Source organism: Pteropus alecto, unplaced genomic scaffold (genome assembly GCF_000325575.1).
Source record: "Pteropus alecto unplaced genomic scaffold, ASM32557v1 scaffold161, whole genome shotgun sequence".
NCBI lineage: Eukaryota > Metazoa > Chordata > Mammalia > Chiroptera > Pteropodidae > Pteropus > Pteropus alecto.
Window position 1 is genome coordinate 5,520,313 of NW_006432943.1, and position 24,327 is coordinate 5,544,639.

At 45.5% G+C, this 24,327-nt stretch overlaps 1 protein-coding gene and 1 pseudogene across 1 annotated transcript in view; both read right to left on the bottom strand.

The window, feature by feature from the left end:
* PRDM8 (PR/SET domain 8) overlaps positions 1–4,665 on the bottom strand; it is a 5,729-nt gene extending 1,064 nt beyond the window's left edge. The window contains exons 1-4 of the mRNA XM_025043814.1: positions 4,430–4,665; positions 1,969–2,189; positions 948–1,179; positions 4–540 (exon numbers count right to left, since the gene is read on the bottom strand). Coding sequence (XP_024899582.1) covers positions 4–540; positions 948–1,179; positions 1,969–2,187 — 988 coding nt within the window. The 5' untranslated portion in view covers positions 2,188–2,189; positions 4,430–4,665. The remainder of the gene's footprint in view (positions 1–3; positions 541–947; positions 1,180–1,968; positions 2,190–4,429) is intronic.
* Positions 4,666–23,855: 19,190 nt separating this feature from the next.
* Positions 23,856–23,974, bottom strand: LOC112476410 (annotated as a pseudogene).
* Positions 23,975–24,327: the final 353 nt, after the last annotated feature.

Consider the following 24,327-nt stretch of genomic DNA (forward strand, 5'->3'; position numbering starts at 1 on the left):
GGCCTCCCACCAGCCCTGCGCCGCCGCCGCCTCCCTCCGCCGCCTCCTCTGGGAATTTCCTTTTCCCTTTGCCCAAGCCCGCGGCGTTGCCGTCGGGACTCAGCTCCGCCTCCTGGTGGCCGCCGCCGCTGCTGCCGCTGCTGAGGCTCCGGCCTGGGGAGCAGCTGCTGCCTCCTCCGGAGTTCTCCAGCTCCCGGGCCAGGTTGTGAAAGTCCGTGGAAGGCTTCGCGCTTCCAACCCCAGCGGCGGGCTGGTTACTGCCCTCGGGGGAGGGGGCCGGGTAGTGGTGAATAGGGCCGGCTTTGCAGAACTTGGGGCCCGGGCCCAAGGGCGCCTCCTGTTGCTGTTGCTGCTGGTCCTTGCCGCCGCCGCCGCCGCCGCCACCGTGATCCTTGGTGCCCACGCCGCTGCCTTGCTCGTCCTGGAGGCTCCTATCAGCGCTGTGAAGTCTCTTGGGGCAGCGGAATCGTAGATGCGCCATATAAGGGAACTCAAACTGGAAACGTTGGCTGCATTCCAGGCATGTGTAAGGGGACGACCCTGCTTAGTGAGCAAACACCACACACATGCACACACATGCACACACACACACGCATACCACATGATTACTCAGCATCATCACCAGGCCAGTTTGCCATCAACCCCTTTACAAATCCACCACCTCTCAGGGCTTGAGTGCCTGAGAAAAGAAGATCCTGTACGACCCGACTTAACTTTCCCTCCTGATTTTTTTGGGAGAGTGCAGTAATTAAGCCAAGTGTCCTCAATTTATCCTCACCTATCTGCCCCAACTTCATTATGGACTGGCTATCAGAAGTTTTGTAAGAGATGTCCAAAAAGAGGAAAGGCACGCCCATGCGCCAGAGTGAGCCCCTAGCTCCCTGGATTGCTCTCCAGGTTGCTCCCTGCTAGTTAAGGGCCCACACGCAGGTCGCAAGCCAACCTACCATTCATTTTGCTGTGGGGTCTAGAGGGGCAGAGCAACAGTAACTCAGTCAGTTCTTTCCCGTACCAAACTAGTAACTCCTCGTCTTTGGCAATCCTGCGGAGAGAGCGGTAAAACAGCTGTCCGTTTTTTATATAGGCTTCAAGGTTCTGCTCTTCTTTATCTCTGGCTGATTGGACCAGACGCAGCCACATGAGACCTTCTGAGGAACCATTTGCCGCTGAGGTGTCTACCTACAGTTTAGGAAAAAAATACAAGAAGGAAGAGGGTAGAGGAAGGAGACTTTTGTGACAGAATGATGCCAGAGGAACCAGGGCCATTTTCTCTGTTATTCTTTTCCAAAGATTTATCTGAGATCAAGATTCCAAAAACTTGACCCAAGTTGGCACCCATCCTCATGTTTGTAACCAGCAGACAAGATAACCAACTGTCCCTTGAATCGCTGCATCAGCCATATAGCCTATTTAAGTAGTCGTTTTCATATAGTGGTTGAACATTAAATGAGAGAATTTCTTCTTACAATTCAAATTAGTGTTAACCTCTTGAGAATTTAATTCTAAATTGTCCCGCATTACAAAAATGTGGGAGAATTTTGTTTGACACATGAAAAGCAAACTTAGATCTCAGAAATTATTCTGTGGCATTTCTTTCTTTACAAAGAAAAATTATTTAAGCCAAAAATAGGAAGATGAGAAAGTACTTAATATATAAATAGCCTCAACCCTGGTGAAATTTCCCCGAGTTAAGAAAGTAGCGTTCATCACTAGGAAAGCTCAGAACTGATGCACTGATTTAGACATAACTGGCATTCCAAAGCAAATTTTGTCATTTATTCCAGAAAATCAGTTAACAATAATTTGAGTTTAATTCTCCTTTTCAATTTTTAGTGGTAAAATAGGATGACTCATATTATTGCATTTTCTACATTCAGAACATGTCTCAGCTTGTCATTAGAATGAGTCTTAGTCTCTTTTCAACAGGACATTACCCTCAAACCCTAAGCAGTACCGGTCAAGACTTACCCGAAAAATGTAAGGAACTGTTCTCTTGTCAGTGGACTTGAGAGCTATGAAAGCTATGCTGTCGTACAGTGAAGTATGGCTCAAGACACAGGGACCGAATATAGCATTCTCAGGAATGTCGCAGGTGGTGTAAACGCTGGTAAAAATATCTGTCAGACACTGTTGGACAGCCTTGGCATCTCCATCCCAGACGCCTCGCTGGATGCCCGAATCCTCCATCGCTGGAGACAGATACACAAGACAACGAAGCGGGTTGCATTACTCCTTTTGCCTTTATGAATCCAGGCAGAACATTTTAACCACTCGACAGATTTTTCTTGAATTCACCTGATTTTTGCACAGCTCTAATGTCAGAAATAAAGCCAATGGCAGATTAAATCTGGAGTATTCTGAAAATGCCAACTAAAGAGTACTTTCCCTTCCTTTAAAAAAAAATAATTGAAATAGTAGGAGCTTAGGATGGACTGACTGCAAGAAGAAAAGCATAGGGCTAAGGAAAGACGAGATCGGGTTTTTTTTTTTTTTTTTGCATTAACTTGGGGGAGGATGGGCAGGATTTCGGGGGATAGGGTAGGGGGGAACAATAGTATTTTTTACTAGTCTATAGACTGTCCTGACTGAAAGAAATTTCTAACCCTTGGGAGAAAACACCTCTCCTCTCTTATATTTTGAACTGGGTGCTGGGGAGCTGATTTTATTTATTTTTTTCTTCCAAAGAGGGGAGCAGCATTAGAGAACAGGCGGAGACAACCGAGCATGGCGAATGGATTTCAAGTGGAGTGTCAGGGCCACTGATTCCGTGTCAGCTAACCTTTTTCTGCAGCCTACAAGAGGGGACGTATGTCTGCTCATTACCATAATCCAACACTGTCCCTCTGAGGCTTTAATTAAAAGCAGCAAGCAGAGGTAATTATTTTTTCTCGACATGCTTATTTATGGATGAGGGTGAATCCCAGTTACCTTGTTATACAAGGGGGTGGATTGAGTCGCATGTGCCTCATGAAGTGAGTAGGTACAGGGCAGACCCGAAGTGTCTCCAGTCTAAAATACCGCGTGTGTAATGACTGGCGAATTCTTGCTTTCCAGATATGACCCTATCTGGGCAAGAGGGGCAGCCTGCTTGAGTAGACCTCGGTGGGCTTTCCAGCTGTTTAATCCGCAGCAATTTAGAAAGCAATGCCCCGACGGAGAGCTTTCTATTAAACTGTCATAAAGAGACATTTTTCTTCCTTTGCCACTGGACACTGCCTATGAGACTTGTTTTTAAAACACAAAACAGGTACTTAAAATTTAAACTGGCTTTCAATTAACTGCATTGTTCACTCTTTCTGACTGATTAAAAGATTCTCTCAAGTTAGTTTTTCCTTAATAATGCCACTATAGGCGGTAATTTTTGTATGTTTGGTATAATTTAAGTAGCAGGAAAGAGTAGACCTAATTCTTTTCCTGAGAAGCTATTCATTATGAAATAATATTAGTAATGTCCATTTTAATCTTAATGTCTGTTAACCAATTAATTTTGCAAATGTGATTACAAGGCAGTGTTTTTTTCTTTCCAGCTAATAGAGCATGAAACTTTGGCCAGCCTCTTTTCCCATTCACTCTGCTATATTCCCCAAATGTCAAGTATTGGGCTGTATGTACCAGACAGAAATAAAAGAAATATCCATAAAGTAGAAACTTACTTTATTATGATACAAGATCTATCCGTGGCCATTTTTACCCCACACAAGGTAGATTTTCTGATCTCCAATTGCAAATTTTAATATATTTTAAAAATCCTCCAGAACTTCTCATCTCCTTTTCAACGGAATCCTATTCTCTCAATTTCCTCAATTCAGCATTTTATGCCCCAAATTTCTCTCTTCCTTTAAAAAGTCTCTTTCACACAAGCGTTTCATTGTGCCAGGAGGTCGCCCCGTCACTTGGGGCAACAGCAGGGACGCAATCATTAAAATGCAGTTCTACCTAACAATACGGTGAAAAGATCCTCGCTACGCCGCGCTAATAGGGGTCCGCGTCGCTGAGGCGGCCGCCACGAGCATCGAGACTATCACAATAACCGCTGGGCGAGAACCTGAGCTCGCCTGCCCGCGTGCGGTCGTCTGCCACCCATCCCTTCACAGCTCAGCATCCTTCTCTAGGCCCCAGGTTCTCATCCGCCGGGGCATCCTCTCCAGAGCCGGCTGGGCTTGCCAAAAGCCGGTTGCTGCTGCCGGCCGCTCGCCCTCCCCTGGAGGCAGGCATTGTCTGGCGGCGGCGCGCTCCCCAGTCGCTCGCTTCTCCTGCAAACTGCTCTCCACCAGCTCCTCCCTTTGTATAATCTTATTGGCAGCAGAGATCCCCTCAACAATTACTCCCCCCCCCCTCTTCTGGATAATGAGAGAACACAATTTTCCACTCTCTCCACCAAACCTACCTTCCTCCCATCCCCCTCCCACATCAATGCACTTAGACTTACCAAGAATAAGGTCAGGATGCAATCGCCCAAATAAGGCCACCTGAAAGCGGGAGATGCAATCGAGTGTTTCTTTTGCCTATTGTATCAGTGTATTTCCATGTCAAGAGGTGTTGATGTTGCTGTCTTGTAGACTCTGCCTAAAGAGAGAAAAGGCAGAGGGAGAGAGATGGAGAGAGAGAGAGAGACAGAGAGAGAGAGAGAGAGAGAGAGAGAGAAAGAGAAAGAGATGGAGAGAGAGAAGAGCAGAGAGGGAGGGGGAGAGCTTATATATCCACAGCTCAAATCCAGCTGGGAAACAGAGTAACAGGAAAAATGGAAAGCACGTAAAACTTAAGAGGACAATGTGGGTCTGAGAGACACTGTGGGGCCGACTAGGATAAAACCATAACCGGTTCCTGTCGTCGGACAGATGGACCCGATGCAGTGACTGACTGGCACGCAGACACACACTTTTTGTTTGCTGCACATAATCTGCCCAATGACGCGTGACAGCCCACGTCCCCTCCCTTTAACTCTTTGCTGGGCTGGGCGCTCCCTCCGGCGCCGCCTGCCTGGAAGCGGTCTCTCCCGCTTGCCGGCGCCCCGCAGGTCGCGAGCGCCTTTCCCAATGGGCAACGCCTCTCTGAGCGTGGCCCGGCCAGCCACTTCCTAAAGCATCGGCCCTCTGGGACTGTAGGAGGGGAAATCGGTTTCGGGGTCGGAAAGGGAAGTACCAAAAGAACTGGAAAGGGCTTTTTCCCATTTCGCCTGACACTTGAGAGAACCTCTGGCAAAAAGGTGGCCTCAGCGCGCGCACAGACGCGGTGCGCATTTTCCGAGTTTGAGTTCTTTTCAGCGGAGGGTGGTTACAGATTAGGCCGGAGGGATTCTCTGGCTATTGAACCCTCGCTGGTTCGCGCAGCTAGTTGCCTGGGGCTGATAAACCAGCGCCACCTCTCTCTAGGAGCGCTCACTCTACCAAGCCCTTGCGAGCAAGATTCAGAAAGGATGCGCATTGGTGAGAACTTGGCTCAGTCTTTCCGTGGAGCTGGAGATGGGGTAAGGGAAGGGAAATGGGGACCCTGCCAGACCTTGGAAGGGGATTTTCTAGGGTTATCTGATCCCAGGACACAAGTACCTCAGCTGGGGAAGGGGTAAGGGAGAGATGGTTGGGAAGAACCCAGGATACTAGACTCAAGCTATTACTGCTGTTCCGCCCTCTGCCCCGCGCTTTCTGCGTAATCCCTAAGGGAGTCCCATGTTGGGGGAGGCCGGTATTCTAAGACCTCCAATGGGTGAGGGAAGAGTGAGTCAAAAGTAAAAATTATTACCGAGATGTGCCCCGGAGAGCTTTCCACGTCCAGCCTGCGGTGGAAGAGTGGATGGAGTTGCCGCGGCTGTCTCGGGAGCCTCGTTTGTGCGCTAAGCCACTTAGAGGCGCTGGCTGGCCCCTTTAGTGCAGCAGCTGGTGCTAATGACTTGAGATCTTTAACAGTCTTAAAGTTGCCTCCTTCAACAGGGGCCGAAGGACATTTTCGCTAGGGATCTCAGGGTTCTTTTTCGCCGTTCAACTCTGTACTCCTAAGGGAAGAAAGGTCTTTGAGTGATGTACACGGTCCCAGTCCCTCGGCCCCTCCCACAACACCATTATATTGAAGAGAGCAATCTGTTAGCTTTAGGATAAATCAGATGTGTAGCCGGCTAAAGTGGACAAAGCAGAACCACGACTTGAGGCGAGCAGACAGCCTTGTTTTTTATCCAGTGTTTAAATAAGGTAAGTGGATTGTGTTGGCAAAAAGCAGCTTAAAGGAAAAGGTGTGTACCGAGTTGATTTGATTCTTTCGCAGCTCTGAGACCTCCCTCCGGAAACCATTGGGGCGTCGAGGCACTGAGCCTTTCCTCGCTGGCGCCTGCGGTCCGAAGAGGCTAGGAACGGATTTTGCTGAAGAGAAAAAAAAAAAAAAAAATGCGAGGAATTTCCCATTAAGTGAGTTATTTTCTCCTTGGTCTATTCCTCTGTTCCCTTCTCTTTTCCCTGGGCCCTGGTCAGCCATCCCCTTCCTCCCCCGCCCCCCCGTTCTCCTCCTATAAGTTCTCAGTGCTTTGGATCAGACAGAGCTGTTGCCTAGGATTAAGCTGGTGCTCGGGGGAAGCAGGGTTGAGAAATTTCCATAAACTAGGGAGGAAAGAGGGAGTTCTCCCTTTATTTCCAGGTTAGCTACTGACTTTTCAAAAAGAAAGCTTCTCAAACTGCAGTTGTCTTTTATCTTAACATATCATTTCTCTTATGCACATGTGCACACTTTTAAATAGTTTGGCTAAGGACAACTCATATAATGAGCAAAGCTCAATGCTGAGGGCTCTCACATGTCTGCGTATGAAAATCTGCAACTGTATTTAGCCACCAGTTGTCTTATGACTGGATGCTCCATTCTCCTCTCAACCTTTCTTTCTCTCCACCCCGCCAAACCCAAATACTTTGTTTAAAGAGAGGGTGAGGGAGTTAGAAATGTCAAAAGAATTGCCTCAAACATTTGTAAAATAACCTGCAAGGTTGAAAAATAATGGCCAGACACTTAAGCGAATTCAGAAAAGAGGAGGGTAAAGAAAAAGAAAAAGAGATAGGTGTAAACAACAGCAATTTAAGAGAGAAGTAGCCATAAGGGAGTTGTGGTCCCTTAGAAATGACAGCCTGATAAAGCGAAAGGGAAGCTATGTGTGTGGTTGGAGACAGTGTCCACAAACCTAATTCCATTTAACTGTTGAACAGAATACTACTTAGACCTTTCTTTTGCTGTTAGAGAACAGGAAGTTTGCCTTTTCCAGGGAAAGTTATCTGTCCATGCAAGCCACTTAAAATAAATCCCCTTACATGTTGTGAGTATAAAATAATCCATTCCAGAATACCCACATTCTGGAATACCTTAAACCCTAAATGGAGGCATTTTTCTTTCCTCCGGCCTTTTCTTTCTTAAATATAAAGGGCACATCTTAGACTATGTCTCCTTTGAGGTAGTGTACCTAGACTTCAGTTTTTAGAAACTAAGAAACCTGTACTTACGTTGGCCTTCCAAATGTTAAGAAGAAAAAGAGCTAAAATTCTATACAACAAAGAGGAGAGATGTGTATTGAGAATCTGGCCATCACATGATATTTCCTCTCAGTTTCATTTTTTCTGCCCCCTAATTAGATTTTCTCTATTGATTTCAGGGAAAAAATCCCCAAATAAAAGAATTTCTAACATTTAATGAATCCAACTAACTCTTTGTCTTATGTATTAAATGACTGACATAACAACAACAACAAAAAACTAAATGTGGGTAAGATAAAGCTTGAAGTTCCTACTTTGAGGTTTTCTAATATTTTAAATGGTATCTATTTGTTTGGTAATATAAGTGGTCTAAATGGCAATCATTAATAATAGGAGGTAAAGAAAACCTACAAATTATTTTTATTTCTCTAGAAATTTATGGGCTAAAATTTATGAGCATAAACTACTTCGAAATCACTCTGCATTATTACTTACTGAAATTCACTGATACTAAATGAATGATTGAGACATTTATTCAGCCTCAAATAGTACTATAAAAATGTACCTCAGTCAATAGTTTTATCTAATTCACATGGAACAATGGATTTATGCATATATTTGGAGCTCTTTTCCCTGGGATTTTATTTCCAGTTAAATGATTAGAGGGATGACAATGAAGAGTAAGGATATGTTCTCCTTGGCTCCACTTAGCAAGGCTTCAGGCAGTTATGGCAAAAATACATGTGTAGACAACTGAAGTATTGTTTTGGAAGAGAAGGCTGGAGAGGGGCTGATGAATGATTCCTGAGGTGCTGCTTTTTATGACTTAAGTGAGAGGGTGGAGAAGGGGTAAGAAAGAAAACCTGATTCTTAGAGGATATTAGAATGGACATGTTGTTTCTTCTCCCAGAGTGGAGAAATAGGGCCCCAAGTCTCTCAACTTCTGTGACAGGAGGCAGGTCCAGTCTCTAAAATAACTCACTTAGAAGGATTATTACCCTTTAAGAATGAAAACACATTGCTTTTCTTTCTCCCTTTCTAGGTCCTGGTTCATCCCTCTCTAATCCTATTTCTAAAGTACTATATCAGCAATGGCTTAGTTTTTTTGTTTGTTTGTTTGTTTGTTTGTTTAAAAGTCTTATAAGAGTTTATTTGGGCCAATTGGATAACTTTTGTTCTTTTTTTTTTCTTTTTTAAATAATTCCGTCCACAAAGAAGGATTATTACCCTTTAAGAATGAAAACACATTGCTTTTCTTTCTCCCTTTCTAGGTCCTGGTTCATCCCTCTCTAATCCTATTTCTAAAGTACTATATCAGCAATGGCTTAGTTTTTTTGTTTGTTTGTTTGTTTGTTTGTTTAAAAAGTAATTCATGGTGAAGGAAAAAATGCACCTGAAAACAAGTGGATGCCAAGGAAGCAGACGATGGAAACCTTTTCCTAAGCTTACTTATTTCCCACAAGGACGTCTCTGGAAAGGGCTTTGAGAGTTGGGGGGAGGCAGAGAATGGACCTTCATAGCCTTACCATGGAGAATATGAAAAGTTTCCAAGGGAAAACTTAAAGGCAAGAAGAGGCAGACTTGCTGAGCTGGATAAAGGTATACAGAGATAGGAGACATTTTATTTTTTATAAGTTTACATGGCAATCTCAATTCCTCACCCTAAGTATTAGAGTTGGTTCATCAAGTGATAAGTGAGTGAATGTTTCCCAGCCTAATCCTGGTAGAGGCAGAAACTTAAGAAAGGGATGGATTATTTTTGTAGCCTGTGAGAAGGGACTCCAGGCTCCCTACTGCAGGGATCATTACTCTTGACTCATATTTTTCTCTCCAGCTTTTCTTCTTTCTTAATGAATGGTTGCTGTTTTAAATGCTGCTGCTGCTTCTCCCACTATTACTATCATTATGATTACAACCTACCTTTCTCAGGTTTAAAACCCCCTCTCTGAGGGATCTCAGGTTCCACTTGCCATTCTGTTGGGGTTCAGCTGTGAGATGGACAATCTTTGAGAACTTTGTATAATTCATTTCCTCTTCTGGATCTGGGTTTGTAGTCAACTGGCTTAATGGCTTCTGAGTATGACTTCCAGCAGGGCTAGCAACTGAAGTGATATTGAAGGCAACTACCACAGATCTGAAACCAAGGCCTCATGTTCACCTGTGTGTGACCTGTGACCCAGATCCAATACTGAGCATCCTGACCCTAGGGAGTCTCTCTCCCTTTTATGTCCCTCCCCAGATGAATATTCAGAGAGCTGGCAGGAATATCCTGGTTTTCTGTCAAATCCGAAGGTTATGAAGTTTTTCCAGAGTCAGACACAGCAGCCTTTGAATAGACCTCAGTAGCAGAGGGAGGATGGGAGGAAAGAAATGTAGGAATGGCCAACTCTCAGGCACTCTGAGCCTCCTCACCCTCGGAGCCAGGCTTCCAGGCAGACTAGGGACCAAGGGATGTCCAGTAGTCTCAAATGGAAAGGAGTATCAGATTTTGAGAAGATTGGCTCTAGGCTTTAGAAATGTCACCAAGTTGAGAAACTACAACAAATTTCTTTTCACAGCCACGAAAAGAGACATTATTCCAACACTCAGTAAGTGAGTTCCACCTCATTTCTGCTCTATTTTAGTCTCTGTGTAATTCCTGTGTGTAGAAAAAGAGATGCTGATTGATACTCAGTGGATACATATTGGGCGGATTCGATTCCTTGGCACCTAATCCCAGCTAGCCCTCTGAGGTGTGGATTTAGACTAAACTGGGCTGCTGGGGGATGAGCAGCATAAAGCGGCTCTCCTGGGAAGGGGTTCTAGGTAGAACACAAATTCCCAGGATGTTCTAGCTTGGAATTTATCCATAGCATACTTTTCTGAAGCCTGAGAAGAGAGACAGACACATCTGATCTTCTTGAAGGAAAAGGAAGACAAAAAAGAAAAGAAATGAAAATGATTTGGGGGACTAGAAAGCAATTAGTAACCACAACAGTGATAATTCACATTGCTTTGTTAGAGCTTTGGAAATATAGTTTATTTCTTCACAATACCCAAATTGTTCCCCTGCTCATATTGCTAATTGGACTGTTTGAGTGAAAACCATCTTTCATGATTTCAATTCAAGCGAATTGCAGGTGTTTCATGATTTAATCCAGAGGTATTACTCTAGTGTCCCCAAATATTGTATGGAAAGCCAACAGGTTTTAACAGATTTTCATAAGCAATTAAAAACTACCAATGTAAGTCTTCAATTCTAATACTTGAGGAAGTGATCTCTTAAAGAATTCAAAGATCAACTTGTCAGAAACAATAGTAACAGCATGACTACTATAAACAATACTGTACATATATTTCAAAGTGGCAGAAATAATAGGCAGGAAGACTGAAACATACTTGTTCTCTTGAATTTGCTGATTAAAAGGCCAGTTCCCAGATTGATTTGGTAGTCTGGTCATGTGATATAAAGGTAACGAAGATATTCATAATCTCCTTTAACATTTTAAGGAAAGCCTATCTTTTAAAAATAAATAATATCCAGAATTATCAAATAAATCATTCATAAATTTCTAATAAGAATAAACATATTGACTATAAAGACCTGGATGTTGACATTTCCTGAAGGCCTAGAATCCAATTTAGGTCTGAACAAATTTATACCTAATCAGACATGAGAGTGTGTGTGTGTGTGTGTGTAAACAGATTATGGGTGAATATTGTTGAGAGCATCAATTTAAAAAACTGTCAGGACTCTATCATTTTTCTTGGTTATATGTCCATAAAGTAGTCAGTGCTCCTTTTTGCACATATTTGTGTAAGATGGCTTTGAGAAAAATAGTTTGTGTATAGTCATATAGGAGAGCAATTGTTCCTGGAGAAACAAAACTAAAGAGTTCTACATAATATATTTTACTTATGATTTCTGTATTTAGTACCTTGTGTGTGTGATCAGATGCCTCATAGCATTATCTACATTTTAGAGTCAGTTTACCTTGGGCCCTAGGAAGTTAACGTTGCCAGACAAGTTGGGCATTCTCTGACCTTGTGAAAATATCACGGAGAAAGTCAATGTGCTGAGTGCAGCGGATTCTATTTCTTACCTGGGGGACTGAATGAGCTGCTCTATCCCAAGCCACTCACAGCTGAATTTGGGCCCAATGTTTGGGTGGCAAGGCAAGGCATGGAAGTGACTGTTAGATCCAGACAATACTTTTCTGGATTCTGAGGTGCTCATGTCTCACTAAAGGGCACAGCAACAGAGTGTGCAGAGAAGGCCAAATGACCTACGGGCTTCATTGTAGGCAAACGAGGTGTCTCTGGGAGAGAGACCCAGGGAAGGTACTATCCCAACAGCATCACCAAGACACAGACACCACTCTCAATATATTGGCATGATTCATCAAAAGTGCAGAACCCTGACACGGAAAGGCACCGGAGAGCAGACAAGCTACTTTCAGCTGGCTGGGGGTGGGGAGTCGCTCTTTCCTGCGTGCAAACCATGAACTTGGGAAGACCAAGCAACACACTGGGTGAGGTCCAGGACACAGGATGAAGCAGAGACCAAGTGCAGTTAAGCCCACCCTCCCACGTTTTCCATGTTTTCCAGCCTCCTACCACCTCCCTGGAATTAGTGCCAACACTTGTTTCCTACTAGGTGACCACTTTCCGTGGGGGGTTGCTCTTGCCTGCGTGCAAACCATGAACTTGGGAAGACCAAGCAACACACTGGGTGAGGTCCAGGACACAGGATGAAGCAGAGACCAAGTGCAGTTAAGCCCACCCTCTCACGTTTTCCATGTTTTCCAGCCTCCTACCACCTCCCTGGAATTAGTGCCAACACTTGTTTCCTACTAGGTGACCACTTTCCTGGAGGAAAGGCGTCCTGAGGGCTGGGCTTTCCCCAACATCTATGATCCTTTTTACCACCATCACCACCACCCCTGCCCCCAGCACACACCTTTGCCCAGAAGGTTCCCTGACCACTTTTCCCAGGGCATGGGTCTGTTTTCCCATTTCTTACTAGCTGGGCTGACAGTGACCTCTCCCAGCCTTGGTTTTTCCCCTCAGGCAAACCAAGGCTGGCAAGAGCTGCCTCCGGGGGTCGCTGGGAAGAGTCAGTTGAGGGAACGAAGACAGTGCACTTTAGGAAGCCAGTTGCTGAGCAGATGGTAAGGGATTACTTCCAAGAGCTGGGGTTAGTTTCATTTCAGCTTTGGACATCCCAGTGAGGTCTTGATGCCTTCATTAAGAAATATTCTCCTTAGTTAGAAGTCTGGAGAACTGACCAAGAAAAACGAACAACTCAAGTTCAGGCCACAACTCCATCAGAGGAACTAGACCTCCTGGGTTTGAATCCCGGTTCCTGAGCTGGGGGGTTGGGGGATGGGTTACCTAACCCTTCTGTGCTTCAGGCCTTCGTCTGTGAACCGAAGGTAATAAATTTATAAAGTTATTGTGAAGGCTGAGTTAATATTTAGCAATCGCACAGAACAGCGCTTGACATATTAAATACCCATTTCAGTGCTGGCTATTGTTACTGTTACAACACTGCCTTGGTTTCCTCATGAGAAAACTTGGGAATTGTATTGCGCACCGCTTTCAGAACCACTCCGTGAAGGCTGAGGATTTCTCAATGTTTCTACGGAGGTTGTTAGGAGGTACTGGAGGATAAAGTAGGCTGGAGGAATCCGTCCAGGTGTTCAAGGATACCCTCTACCGCAGAAGGAAGGGCCCGAACGTTCCCACCACAGGCTGCAATTCCTCCTCCCTTCTCCCCTCTTTATGGAACAGAGAATCTTCTGCAAGGAAGCTGGTACGTCGGGCTTCTATCCCCATTCTTTAGGCCTGGGAGCAGCACCACGTTAGAAATGAGGGGTAACTCAGGTTGTCAAGGGCTGAGGCATCGCGACCCAGTGAGTCGAAACACATGTGAACGCACTGTTGATTAACTCGATTGCCAGAGCCTGGTGAGGACCCGGAGGTCCAGAACCCCGGGGAACCTCCGGGGCTCAGGGCTCCACGCCGCGCAGCCTCTCCTCTTCTTCAAAGGGCCATAGGCCCAGACAAAGGGCGAGCTTCCTCGCCACATACCCACCCGACACACTCAAGCCGGGGGAGCGTGATGGAACCACTCCAGCTGCCGGGAGCGCAGCCACGTGGTCGGCATCCCGGCTTCGAGCCCGCGGGCCGCACGCCTGCTGCGCTCAGGTCCCGCCCCCCGGGCCCGCTAGCGGGCCGCGCGCGGAGCATTGTGGGCCGCAAGGCCGACAGAGCCCCCAGTTTGGGCGAAGGCTGCGGAGCAGAAGCGCCTCCGCCTGCTCCACGTCGCTCTGGAGCAGCCGCAGCCCTGAACAGGCGCCTTAAGTTCACCTCCTGCCTGCAGTCTCATGCTTTGCGAAAGCTCTCGCCCAGACAGGGGACCCGTGACAAAGGTCTGTTGTGGTCTCCTCATGGATCTTTCTGCTTAAGGATCCGAGATTGTTCGAAATTTGGGGTCCTGAATACTCATGTTTTAACCCCAGGTCTGCGATCTACTAGCTGTGCGTATTTGAGTAAATCGCCTAACCTCTCTTAACTTTTAGTTTCCTCATTTGTAAACTGTCAACAACATTTATCCCATAGGGTGGCTATGAGTATTGCAAGGGCAAGCCTGGGTTAAGATCCCAGCTGGACTGCTCGCTTGGGTTAGTTAGCCTCTCTGTGCTTCTGCTTCATGTCAAGGAAGGGGAGCTATGAACTAGGGATAATAATACTTAACTGAAAAGGTCATAAGAATTAAGTGCAATAAGCATGGCGGTTAAGTCGATCTAGCACATGGTAAGAGCCCAAGTAGTTTATTATTTAAAACATCTCAGTGACTGCCAGTTTGAAATACTGGGTAAATATAATTTTTAAATCTTACCTCTCCTGCTCCACTTTTTCTCCTCTTCAGAAAGAGACAAAGTGCAAAGGTGCATGTCAGTATGTGGGGTGGTAGTGCACGCAGAATTGGGAAGAGGTAGCTTGTGGCACAAAGTTAGATGACACTTCTGGAAGCTTCAAGCATCTCCTGGCCTCTTTTCTTCCGTTTCTTGGGAAAAGGCAAAAAAATAGGAACGACAGAGAAAAGTAGCTTAGAATGTGGAAGGTAATCAACAATTTTTGGGGGGTTGCAAATGCTATTTCAAGTATTAAAGAGACAAAGAGTCTGTCTGAAGTGGAATGGGAGACCCAGCATTGAAACAGGTTCCCATCTCTCTATGCCTGGCTGCCAGTAGACGTTTTGAGAGCATTTCTGTGTGACATTATGTCTGGTCCTCGGAAAGGGATGATATCAGAGAGGGGATGAAGAGAGGGAGAACTGCTCTAAGAGAACAGGCTTTGGGAACCTTTGGAACAATGGGGTGCACCCCCTTGCATAAGAAGAAGAGATACATCTCTGCAGCAGACACAGAGCATACCTGACTCAAGAGGAGTAAAACTCTATAGGGGCGAATTCACTTGGGGTGAATTATGCCTCCAGAAAAAGGTTGGAATCTTCCCTCGAGCTTGAAAATTCGATTTGGAGTCCAAATGCTGACACTCGCAGACATCCCTCAGTTATCCTTACAGCTAGGTCCTTTCAGGGTAGAGAGCACAGCTACATCACTACATGCCTCCTCACTGCCTCACTCCTTCAATACCAGTGTCCTCTTCTGACTTTAAGTGGGAACACTTACATCTTTATGTTGTTGTTGTTCCTTATAGATAATAGGATAAGGGATGTTTTACTTAGCAACTAATAGGACATCCAGGAAAACATGGCTACAAACAGCGCTGGAGACCATACCTTTCCATTTTCCGCCCGCTCCTCCACCCCACCCAGGTCAGAGAATGTTGATGCAACAACAATCTAAGGTATTCCATAAACTTCTGGCTCATAATCTCCTCTCAGCCCCTGACTAAAAAGTGTTGTTAGCAGAAAATAAAATAAAATAAAACCAATTTCTCAGTGTTTCAACCTCTGGGCAAAGGAGACAACTGATGAGAAGTAGCTGTAACTTGGAAAAGGTTTCTTTTTCCTGGCCATAAATCTTATCGCCCTGTTCCTCTGCCCAACGAAGCATGATAAAGTCTTTTTCCATAAAGTATTCAGTATTAGAGCCACAAAGCTCCCCCAATCAGTAGCCATCTGCTTCTACCCTAACTGCTGCTGCCGAAGCAGGGAAAGCAGCAGCAGAGAAAGGGCACCACTGTTAGGCTGCTGGACAAATGAGGAGACTGAATAGCTTTGGTTTTCCTTGTGTATCTGTATCTATAGAGACAGGGGAAGAAAGGCCGCATTATATTGATACAACAATTGTGAAACAAAACACGGAAGAGGCATCTAAAGGGCAATATCGCATGCATCAGGGGTCTCCAGATAAAAGGGGAGCTAACAGATTTATAGAAACCTTTAATTGGTTTTCAATTGAAAGCTAAAGAGGCTGGGGCGAAGCTGTGAAGAGTGGCAAAGTGCTCTTCTTCAGCCGTCTGGGAGGCGTGATCGATTTCATGGAAGGAGAAAAGAATCCGGAACCCGCCGGGCGCCTCTGCAAGGGCAGGGAGCAGCTCCGCGTTCTGAGCTTTCTCCTCTTTGGCTAGGGAGTAACCGATTTGATCATAATAACAGAATCTCTCACTGACTTTCTTTCCCTTCTCTCTCTCCTCACTTCCCCCCGCCCTCCTTCAGACTAATAGGCAGTGGAGAGGTAAGGAAAGGAGGCAAAAGTAAATCTGACTTCCCATCCCCGAAATAAATAGACCTCAGCCTAAAAACACCGGGTTTTAAACCTGTTCATCCCCTAGGAGGGAGGCCTCTTTAAAAGAAACGGAAGTCCTGCCCTCACACTACCTCAATCCTCTCCTCTCTCCTTTTCTAGACTCTAACAGTAAAAGCTCAAGTTCGCAGGAGGCTGTCCACTTAGTACGTGAGAAGTCTTGGCTTGTGCCCACTGGGTGTGTTTCAGAGCGGATCTCTCCACTCAGCCGGCACCGCGCGCCTTTTCTTAACCCCTTCCTGCAGGGCGGGCAGCAGCGGGCAACCAGCCTCCTTGGGCAGTGCCCACCCACACAGCAGCCCCAGACGTTCGTCAGTTCCTAAGGCTAATTTATTGGCCCGACCCTCCATTATCTTTTTTGATTTCCTAATTAATCAAAGATAAAAGGCAATGGTGCAAATTACGATTATGAGGGAACCGGAAGACGGTTTTGAATAAAATGGGAGAAGGGAAATATGATTGATTGAACGACAGGATAGTGAAATCTCAAGTGCGAGGAACAGGCCTTAGGGGATCAAACCCTGCCCTCTCTTGCGCTCTAGGTAGGCCGATCCACCTGCCCTAGCCTTGTCGCGAGGGGACAGTTCACAGATTAGGCCACCTGGCTCCGAAGCCTTAAGAGAAGAGAGAAGAGGGTATCCTCTCCAGCTCCTAACCCCACTAGGTGCCACTGCCCTCGCAGTGAAGCTCCACCGCCCCTGCAGAATTTCAGAACTCTGGCCAGTGATTCTAATCCACTTCAGGAGCGCCTTTGAAGTGCACCCCGTCATCGTGTTAACGCGCGGCAAGTGTCTTTCATAGTCTTCCTTCTGTCTTTGAACATTCTTCTAGCTAACTCCTCGTGAAATTGCAGGAAAAGAGTCTAGTGGGTCAGAGATTGCAGTTGCTCGTGTAAGGGATTAATAGAGCTCAGTTTGATGCTGCTTTCCAGAATTACGTTTAGGATTAAAAGGCAGACACTGCACGGACACACATTTTGCATTCCCTGGAGGTTGTGATTAATGTTTCCGAGGGGATTTGTGCTGGGAGCTTACGGAACGTGCTCTTGGGGGTCTAATGCCTGACGGCCGCGGCGTAGGAGCGAGCAGAGGGTCTATGGGCACGCGCCGAGCACTGGGAGATTAGAGAGATGTCAGATGGGCGCAACGCGCCAGACGCGGTGGCCCTTTAGCAGCCTTCCCTCCCACCCCACCCCCGCCCCAGCACAACTGCTTCGGGGGACAGCAGAGAAAGACTGTACCAGGTGGCGAACTTTAGCTCTTTCAGGGTGTGCATAAGAGGAAGATGGCCTCGAGTGTGCTGACTTTTGGGTGGGATAAAGGGGGCTCAGTACCATCCATACATTCATCCAATATGGGGGAGTTCTGAGCTCCGCGTTCAGGGGAAGCGTTTCTCTCAAACGCATCTCTCACCCCCAAATCAAAGTCTCCCAGTCTCGACCTGGAAGGGAATGACCTCACCCCTGCGAGCCTGCCATTCTCCGGGCTGCTTTCTCGGGAATACAAGGAGGTATCTGTGGGGAAGAGCCAGAGCCTAGGCACGAAATACATCCCCCTTCCGGAGCGGTTGAATGGACAAGAGAAGGAAAGTTCCAGGATGCAAGGGGGAGGCAGAGAGAAGGAAAGTAACTCAGCAAACAAGAAAAAAAAAGAGAAGCACATAGAAAGTGAGAGAGCAGAGGGTACTGAGAAGAGAGGAGAAAATGGGGAAGGGGTGGTCGCAGATGGTGGGCATTACGGATCTCTGGCAGAAGGGGGCACCTTTCCGTCGGAGACAGCGTTCTATCCGGCTGGGGCGGGACGCCCAGGCGGAGCCCGCCGTCCAGCCCAGACTCCGGGATGCTGGGCGCCCCCTCCTGGCGGCTGTGCGGCCGCTCCCTGCGGTCCCGCCAGTACTCCGCTTCTGCAGCTGCCCCGCCCAAGGCGCGGGGAAGTTGCGGTAGTGCGGGGAGGAAGGGCAGAGGTCAGAGTGGGGCTTGAGGGTGGTATCGGAGGGTTCAGGATGTCTCCTTCCTGTGCACTCCCTCGCGACTCCTCACTTGGGGCTGCGGGGCTCCTTCTCCACCAACACAGCTCCTGCGTGCCCCTTGGCGGCCCGGCTTCCGCCCCATTCGGAGACTGCGGAGCAGCTCGCCCTCCTCGCCAAGCGCCCCAGTCTTGCCGCAGCAGCTGGGAGGGAGGGAGCGACCGCCGGCTGCTGCCGGGAGGCGTCTGGGGGCCGTGAGCCGAGCGCGAGGAGTCGCCATCTGGAGCCTCGGCAGCGGGAGGGGGTGCGGCTGGAAGGGAGGGGGCCTGGCGGCTCGGCCCGAGGCGCACGAAGGGTAAGGGTCTGAGCGTGGGAGCATTGCCTGAGTGCGTGTAGTAGAAGAGTGTGTGTGAGGCGGGTATGGCCCCTGGGGAGGAGGAGCAGAGGCCTGGCCCTCTTAAGTCCCCTGAATTCCAGGGCTGTCCTGACTGGCAGGTCAAGCGAAAGAGCCCGGGACCAGCTCGGTAGCCGCCCCGCGGCCACTTCCCCTCGGAAGGTGGAGACCTGGGAGGATGGGAACCAAAACACTCCTACACTCGCACACACCCGCTGTCCGTCAGAAGTGGTTTTCTCATTTCCCTTTCCTCCCACCAAATCCATCCCACTCCAGGAAATATTCCTCTCCAACCGGCATGGATTTCTGGACATCGCCACACTAAGACATCTACTTCAGCCAGAACGTGGGGCACTGACGGGATATCACCCTTAGGTTTAAGTACGCTCTAGTTTTCCGTGGACCATGGAAAAGGAAAGAGATGGGGTGACAGAGGCTCATCCTTGTACATTTAGCGTAGTGGAGGAGAGAGTAATTGGGGGTGGGGGGACTGTAGTTTCTCCCTTTCTCTCCTTCCATTTTAGATCCTTCCAATGTTTTTATATCTTTAACTAAAAAAAGAAAATAATAAATTCCCCTCTTTCGAGTTTGGGTGGGGGTGGGAGCAAACTCAAGTAAGGAAAAAGATGAGTTTGGGAGACAGTCAAAGGAGATGTTCCAGGAACAAAGATCGAAAGTTTCCGGAGCTATCTCTGGATGTCCTATCTCTAAGATGCCCTTAGCCAAGACTTTAGTCTAATGTAAGGGTAGCCGATTGGGTGTTTGAGTGGTGGCGGGAGGTCTGAATTAAAAAAAAAAAAGGCAGACCCACTCCCACCCAGAGGCATTAAAAGACTCCCCACCCCCACCCCCGCCCCCAGCTGTCTCGTGTCCGGCAGAATGGCATTATGTAAAAGATCTGGCATGTCACCCAGTGGCACATCTGGTAGGTGTAGATGGCATTCATTAGCACAGGGCTTCTACTCCGCAGCATGCCAAAGCCCTGACAGAGATGCCCGCTGCCAATCATTCATTCGCTGCCAATCCCAGAGCAAGCAGGGCGGGATGGCTCCCTTCCACTCTGGCACCAGGACTGAGGAAACAATGTGTTGAGATGCAAAAAGATGAAAGCAGAGCTGAGGATGTGAGGCACCCAACAGATGTATCCCGTGAGGAGATAACGGTGTGAAGAGTCATTTAGCAAGAAAGCATATGCAAGATCTCAGGAGGGAGGCTTGGGCAGGGGTCTGCCTGCCTAGGACTGAGCTGAGGGAAGAGCCGGGGGAACCCCTTACGAAACCTCAAAGTTGAAGTCGCTTCTTTAAAAACACACAAAGACCTACACTCGCAACCCTAACTGTAAGACTTCTCTCTCCTCCCTCTATTTCCCACTACCCTCACCATCTCACCATGTGTAATTCTTATCTATCTCTGAGAAGATGAACTTCTCAGGCCTCTTCAAAGCTTTTTGATTACCAATATAAAGAGCACCTTCCTGTTTTTAATGTTGCGTTAGTCTCTTTGCCTTTTAATTTGAGGAGGGAGGGGAGCTGTCAGACTTTACTGCATAAAGTAGTATCGTTACTGCATTTTAAAAGGTAACAGGTGTTGGCAATTGGAGGAGGGAGGGGAGCTGTCAGGCTTTACTGCATAAAATCGTTACTGCATTTTAAAAGGTAACAGGTGTTGGGACTAAGATATCAGCATGTATTAACATGGATAAAAGAGGTAAAGTTATTTCCTCAATTTCTAGCCTTTCAAGTGGGATAAAGGTGAACAAAGGGAAGCAAGAGAATTATTAAAATGGCAAAGGATGGATAAGTATAAAATATAAAATAGAAGTTGCCTCCATCATTGTTCTTTTTCTTATACTGGGTTGTGGTTATCTAGGTGGTCGGTGTATTGTTTTTCTTTATGCCATGCACATATTTTAGAAATATTCTTTTTTATTCATTCAGCATTTAATAAAACAACAACAAAACTCAGAAGTTTAAGGGTTTGTGAAACTCAGTGTTTGAGTCTAACAGCTCTTTATTGAATATATTCATGCAAATATACTATGTATAAAACTACAATATTCTTTTAAGTATAGGTATATAATATTATGAAATATTTGGGACATACTTATACTGGTTCATGGTCACAAGATGACTGTTATAATTTCAGGCACCATACCATTGTTCTAGGCATGAAGAACGGGACAGGAGCAAAAAAAAGTAGTTTTCATTTTATCAGGGAAGGAAATACTTTTCATTAGCCAGACCTGGGTCACCAGGCCATGAATACCTGCAAAAGAGTCTGAGAGAACTAGCCTCAAAGTGTAAAGAGTTAGGGATAAGGGGATTAGAAATGGTTATTGAGTTGCAACCAAGGGTGTCTGCTAAAAAAAAATTGAAGACAAAAAAAACTTAATGTTGGCACCGGTCAAGAGCAGATTATCAAGTTTTATCACTGTTTCAAATAAAATCTTTTGTTTTTATTATAGTCATTAAAACTTATCAATCAGGGATACTATACTTAAATTTAGCAATTTCTTTGTGAACGTCATCAAATTCTATTTCAAAATAAGGGCTTAAGCTTCATCAATATGTTCATAGAACAGCCGATATAAAATCTCACTTATATTTAAATAAAATTAGTCTTTGGAAGAAAAACATAAGTAGAACCTGTTTACGAATTTAAATGAAATAAGGAAAATGACTTTGGTTAGAAGGATTAGAATTTTAATTCCAACTCCGTGACTCACTATATGTGTGACTGGGTATTTTACTTGTTTAAGTCATATGTCTTTACCTGTAAAGGAGTGAATAATGTCAATAATGGCTTGCAGGGTTATGGTGAGGCTTAGAAATAATGACACACATGGGTCTTAAAATATGGTAATTGTTAGGAACCCAGCAGGAAACAGAATTCAGTCTAAATGGATTGTATGAAGAGATTACTTAAAAAGATATGGGCATGGTTATGGGAACAAATGAGATGATGAAGCACACAAAACAACACAGCAAGAAGCTCTTAGAGGGATTAGTGTTTCTAGAGCCCAGTCAGGACAGGAACTTTGGAGGATGGGCCCACTGAGAGTCATAGGGACACAGCTACCACCAGAGAGGCAGTGGTATAGCAAGGAAGGAGCAGGGACAAAACATCCCAATCTTTCTCTTCTCATACCCTCCAATTTTATGTTGTTATCTTCCATCGGCCAAACCCCAGTGGAAACTAGTCGGCAAAATGCTGGAGCATGGGTTAATTTAGGAGGACACAGAGCCAGGCACAGAAGGATGGGGAAAATAGATTTCAGGGAGACGAATGGAGAATAACCAGTACATAGCTATTATTATTCATAAATAAGATTCTCAGAGAATCCTTTCTGCTAACATCTTTTTGAGGCACAATTCCAACTAGAAGTAAAAACTTAACAGGCATTGTAAACCTAAGCATCCAAGTAAGATTCATCTCTCAGAGCCCTTTGGCTGAAAGGTTCCGACTAGTACTCATGAAAGATTTCCAGAGGTCTTGACAGACTTTGCAAGCCATGACATGGCAGGCTTTGCAAGCCAGGACCTGAAAGAATTTGAGAGTACACCCTATTGACTTCCCTTGGGCATCCCCAGGTCTCATCATTTTGTAGCTTCCTGTGTTGGAATTAGTCTTGCGAGGCATAGTTAGTCATTTGCTGACTGCTGTTTTCAAAGAAGTCAGCCAGGCTTCAGCAAAAGGTGACTACCTTATAACAAATCAACCCAACAGCAACAGGAAATCCTACTAATGCCTTCCCTTGAGTCTGTGTGGACTCTAGATTGAAGTAACTTTGCCTCTTTCCAACTTTGACATCCTTATCCTTTTCTCCTGAAACTGAACTAACACATGGACAAAATGATGAAAGAGGACAGTGATGGAGAAAGATGTTCTTTTCCCTAATTTTAGATAAATAACTAACATCACAGTCTTGAGTGTTCACTCTAGATACTAGCCCAAGAAAAACTTCGTTTCCAAATCTTCTAGAAACTGAGAGTTTGAAAATTTGAGAGGACTGACATAAAATTAACAGTCATTGTTTTAGTGGAGAAAAGTAAAGTAACTATAGAAAAATTTAAAATTATGAGGGAGAAGCTAAGATGAATACTTTTGGAAGTACCATATATAACTAAAAAATAAATGTAACTGAAATAGATCAATTTCTGGCATGATAACCTAGGGAGCTCTGTTGACCCATTCCTCATTGAAACTGGTGAAAATGATATATGTATAAACAATCATTGAAAGCCTCTGGAAATGGTCCTAAAGGCAAACAGCAAATGAAGAAATATCTACTCAAGAAATTCTATGAAAATTTGGTAAGAATGGTTAGAGTCTGTGGTATTTGAACCAAGACCACTCCCCTTCTTCCCTCTACCAACTCAGTAAGCCATAGACTCAACTCCAGACTGATGCTGTCAAGAACACAGGGCTCCCTCTATCTCCCAGTTCTCAACTGGATAATTTTCTTTGTAATAGGAGGAGGATTTCTGCTTTTCTCATCCTGCCCCTAGCTGCCTATTGCTGAGGCTAAGTCTCAGAGTGAGTGTGGTTGGAAGTGGGGAGCTTCCTTTTTATGCCCAACCCTTACTTGTGGAATAGAGATTCTACTTTGGGTGTGGTGCATTGAGAATTCTAGGGCCTCCTCATAACCCTTCCCCCAGTCCTTGAGGCAGAGATTCAAAGCCAAGAGAAGCAAGCTGAAATGACTGCAGGCTGCTGCAACTCCCGCCCTCTCCAACCCCTACCACACTCCCCTCTAAGCACTCAACTCCTAGAGTGGGATGTCACTCAGAGAGAAAAGAAGCTTGCTATTGTTTCCATCTAGAGCCCAGGCTCAGAAATTTTGCTTGTGGGGCTGGAGTTATAGAGTACCTGGTCAAGAAGGAGATTGTTCCTTATCTACTTCTAAAAGAATTTACTTCATTTGCAACAGAGTGGTGAAGTTTAAACCTCAGGGCTACTTTCAACAACAGTAGAGGTTATGGTAAAAAACAATTGGGGAATTTGTGAATCTACTGTAGATATAGCCTAGATCATATACACCAGCTAGTTTGTGAGAAAGAACCTGGGGAATAAGAGCTGGGAGGAGCCCTTCTGGGGTTAGTATAAATATCAAATGCTGACCTCAGAAAATGTTCTATTGAAGGAGCCACAATATGATTGAATTATTTTGTAGAGGAATTCTACAAATTGGGAACCGTTCTTTTTATAAAAAAAAATTTTTCCAGCTTTACTGACAAAAATCAGATATATTTAAAGCATACAAGGTGATGATTTTTTCTTTTCTTTTTTTTTTCTTAGCATCTACAGCACCTGGTATTCCTAGATGATCTCCCATTCAAGTACTAACCAGGCCCGACCCTGCTGAGCTTCTGAGATCAGACAAGATCGGGCGCATTCAGGGTGGCATGGCTATATACATCGTGACATAATTACCACAATCGAGCTAATTAACTTCCATCACTTCATATAGTTATCCTTTTTTTTTTTTTAGTGAGAATGCTTAAGATCTACTCTCTTTGTAAATTTCAGATAAATACATGAAGAACACCTGTAACTCAATAGCAAAAGAAAAAAGCAAATAATCCTATTAAAAATGAAAAAAAGACCTGAATAGATGGGTATACAAAAAGGTGCTCTATAGACAGGCACATGTAAAGATGCTCAACATCACTAATAATCAGAGAATACCACAACGAGATATCACTTCACACCTGTTAGACAAGAGATAACAAGTGTTGTAGAGAAAATGGAACTCTTGTGCACAGTGGTG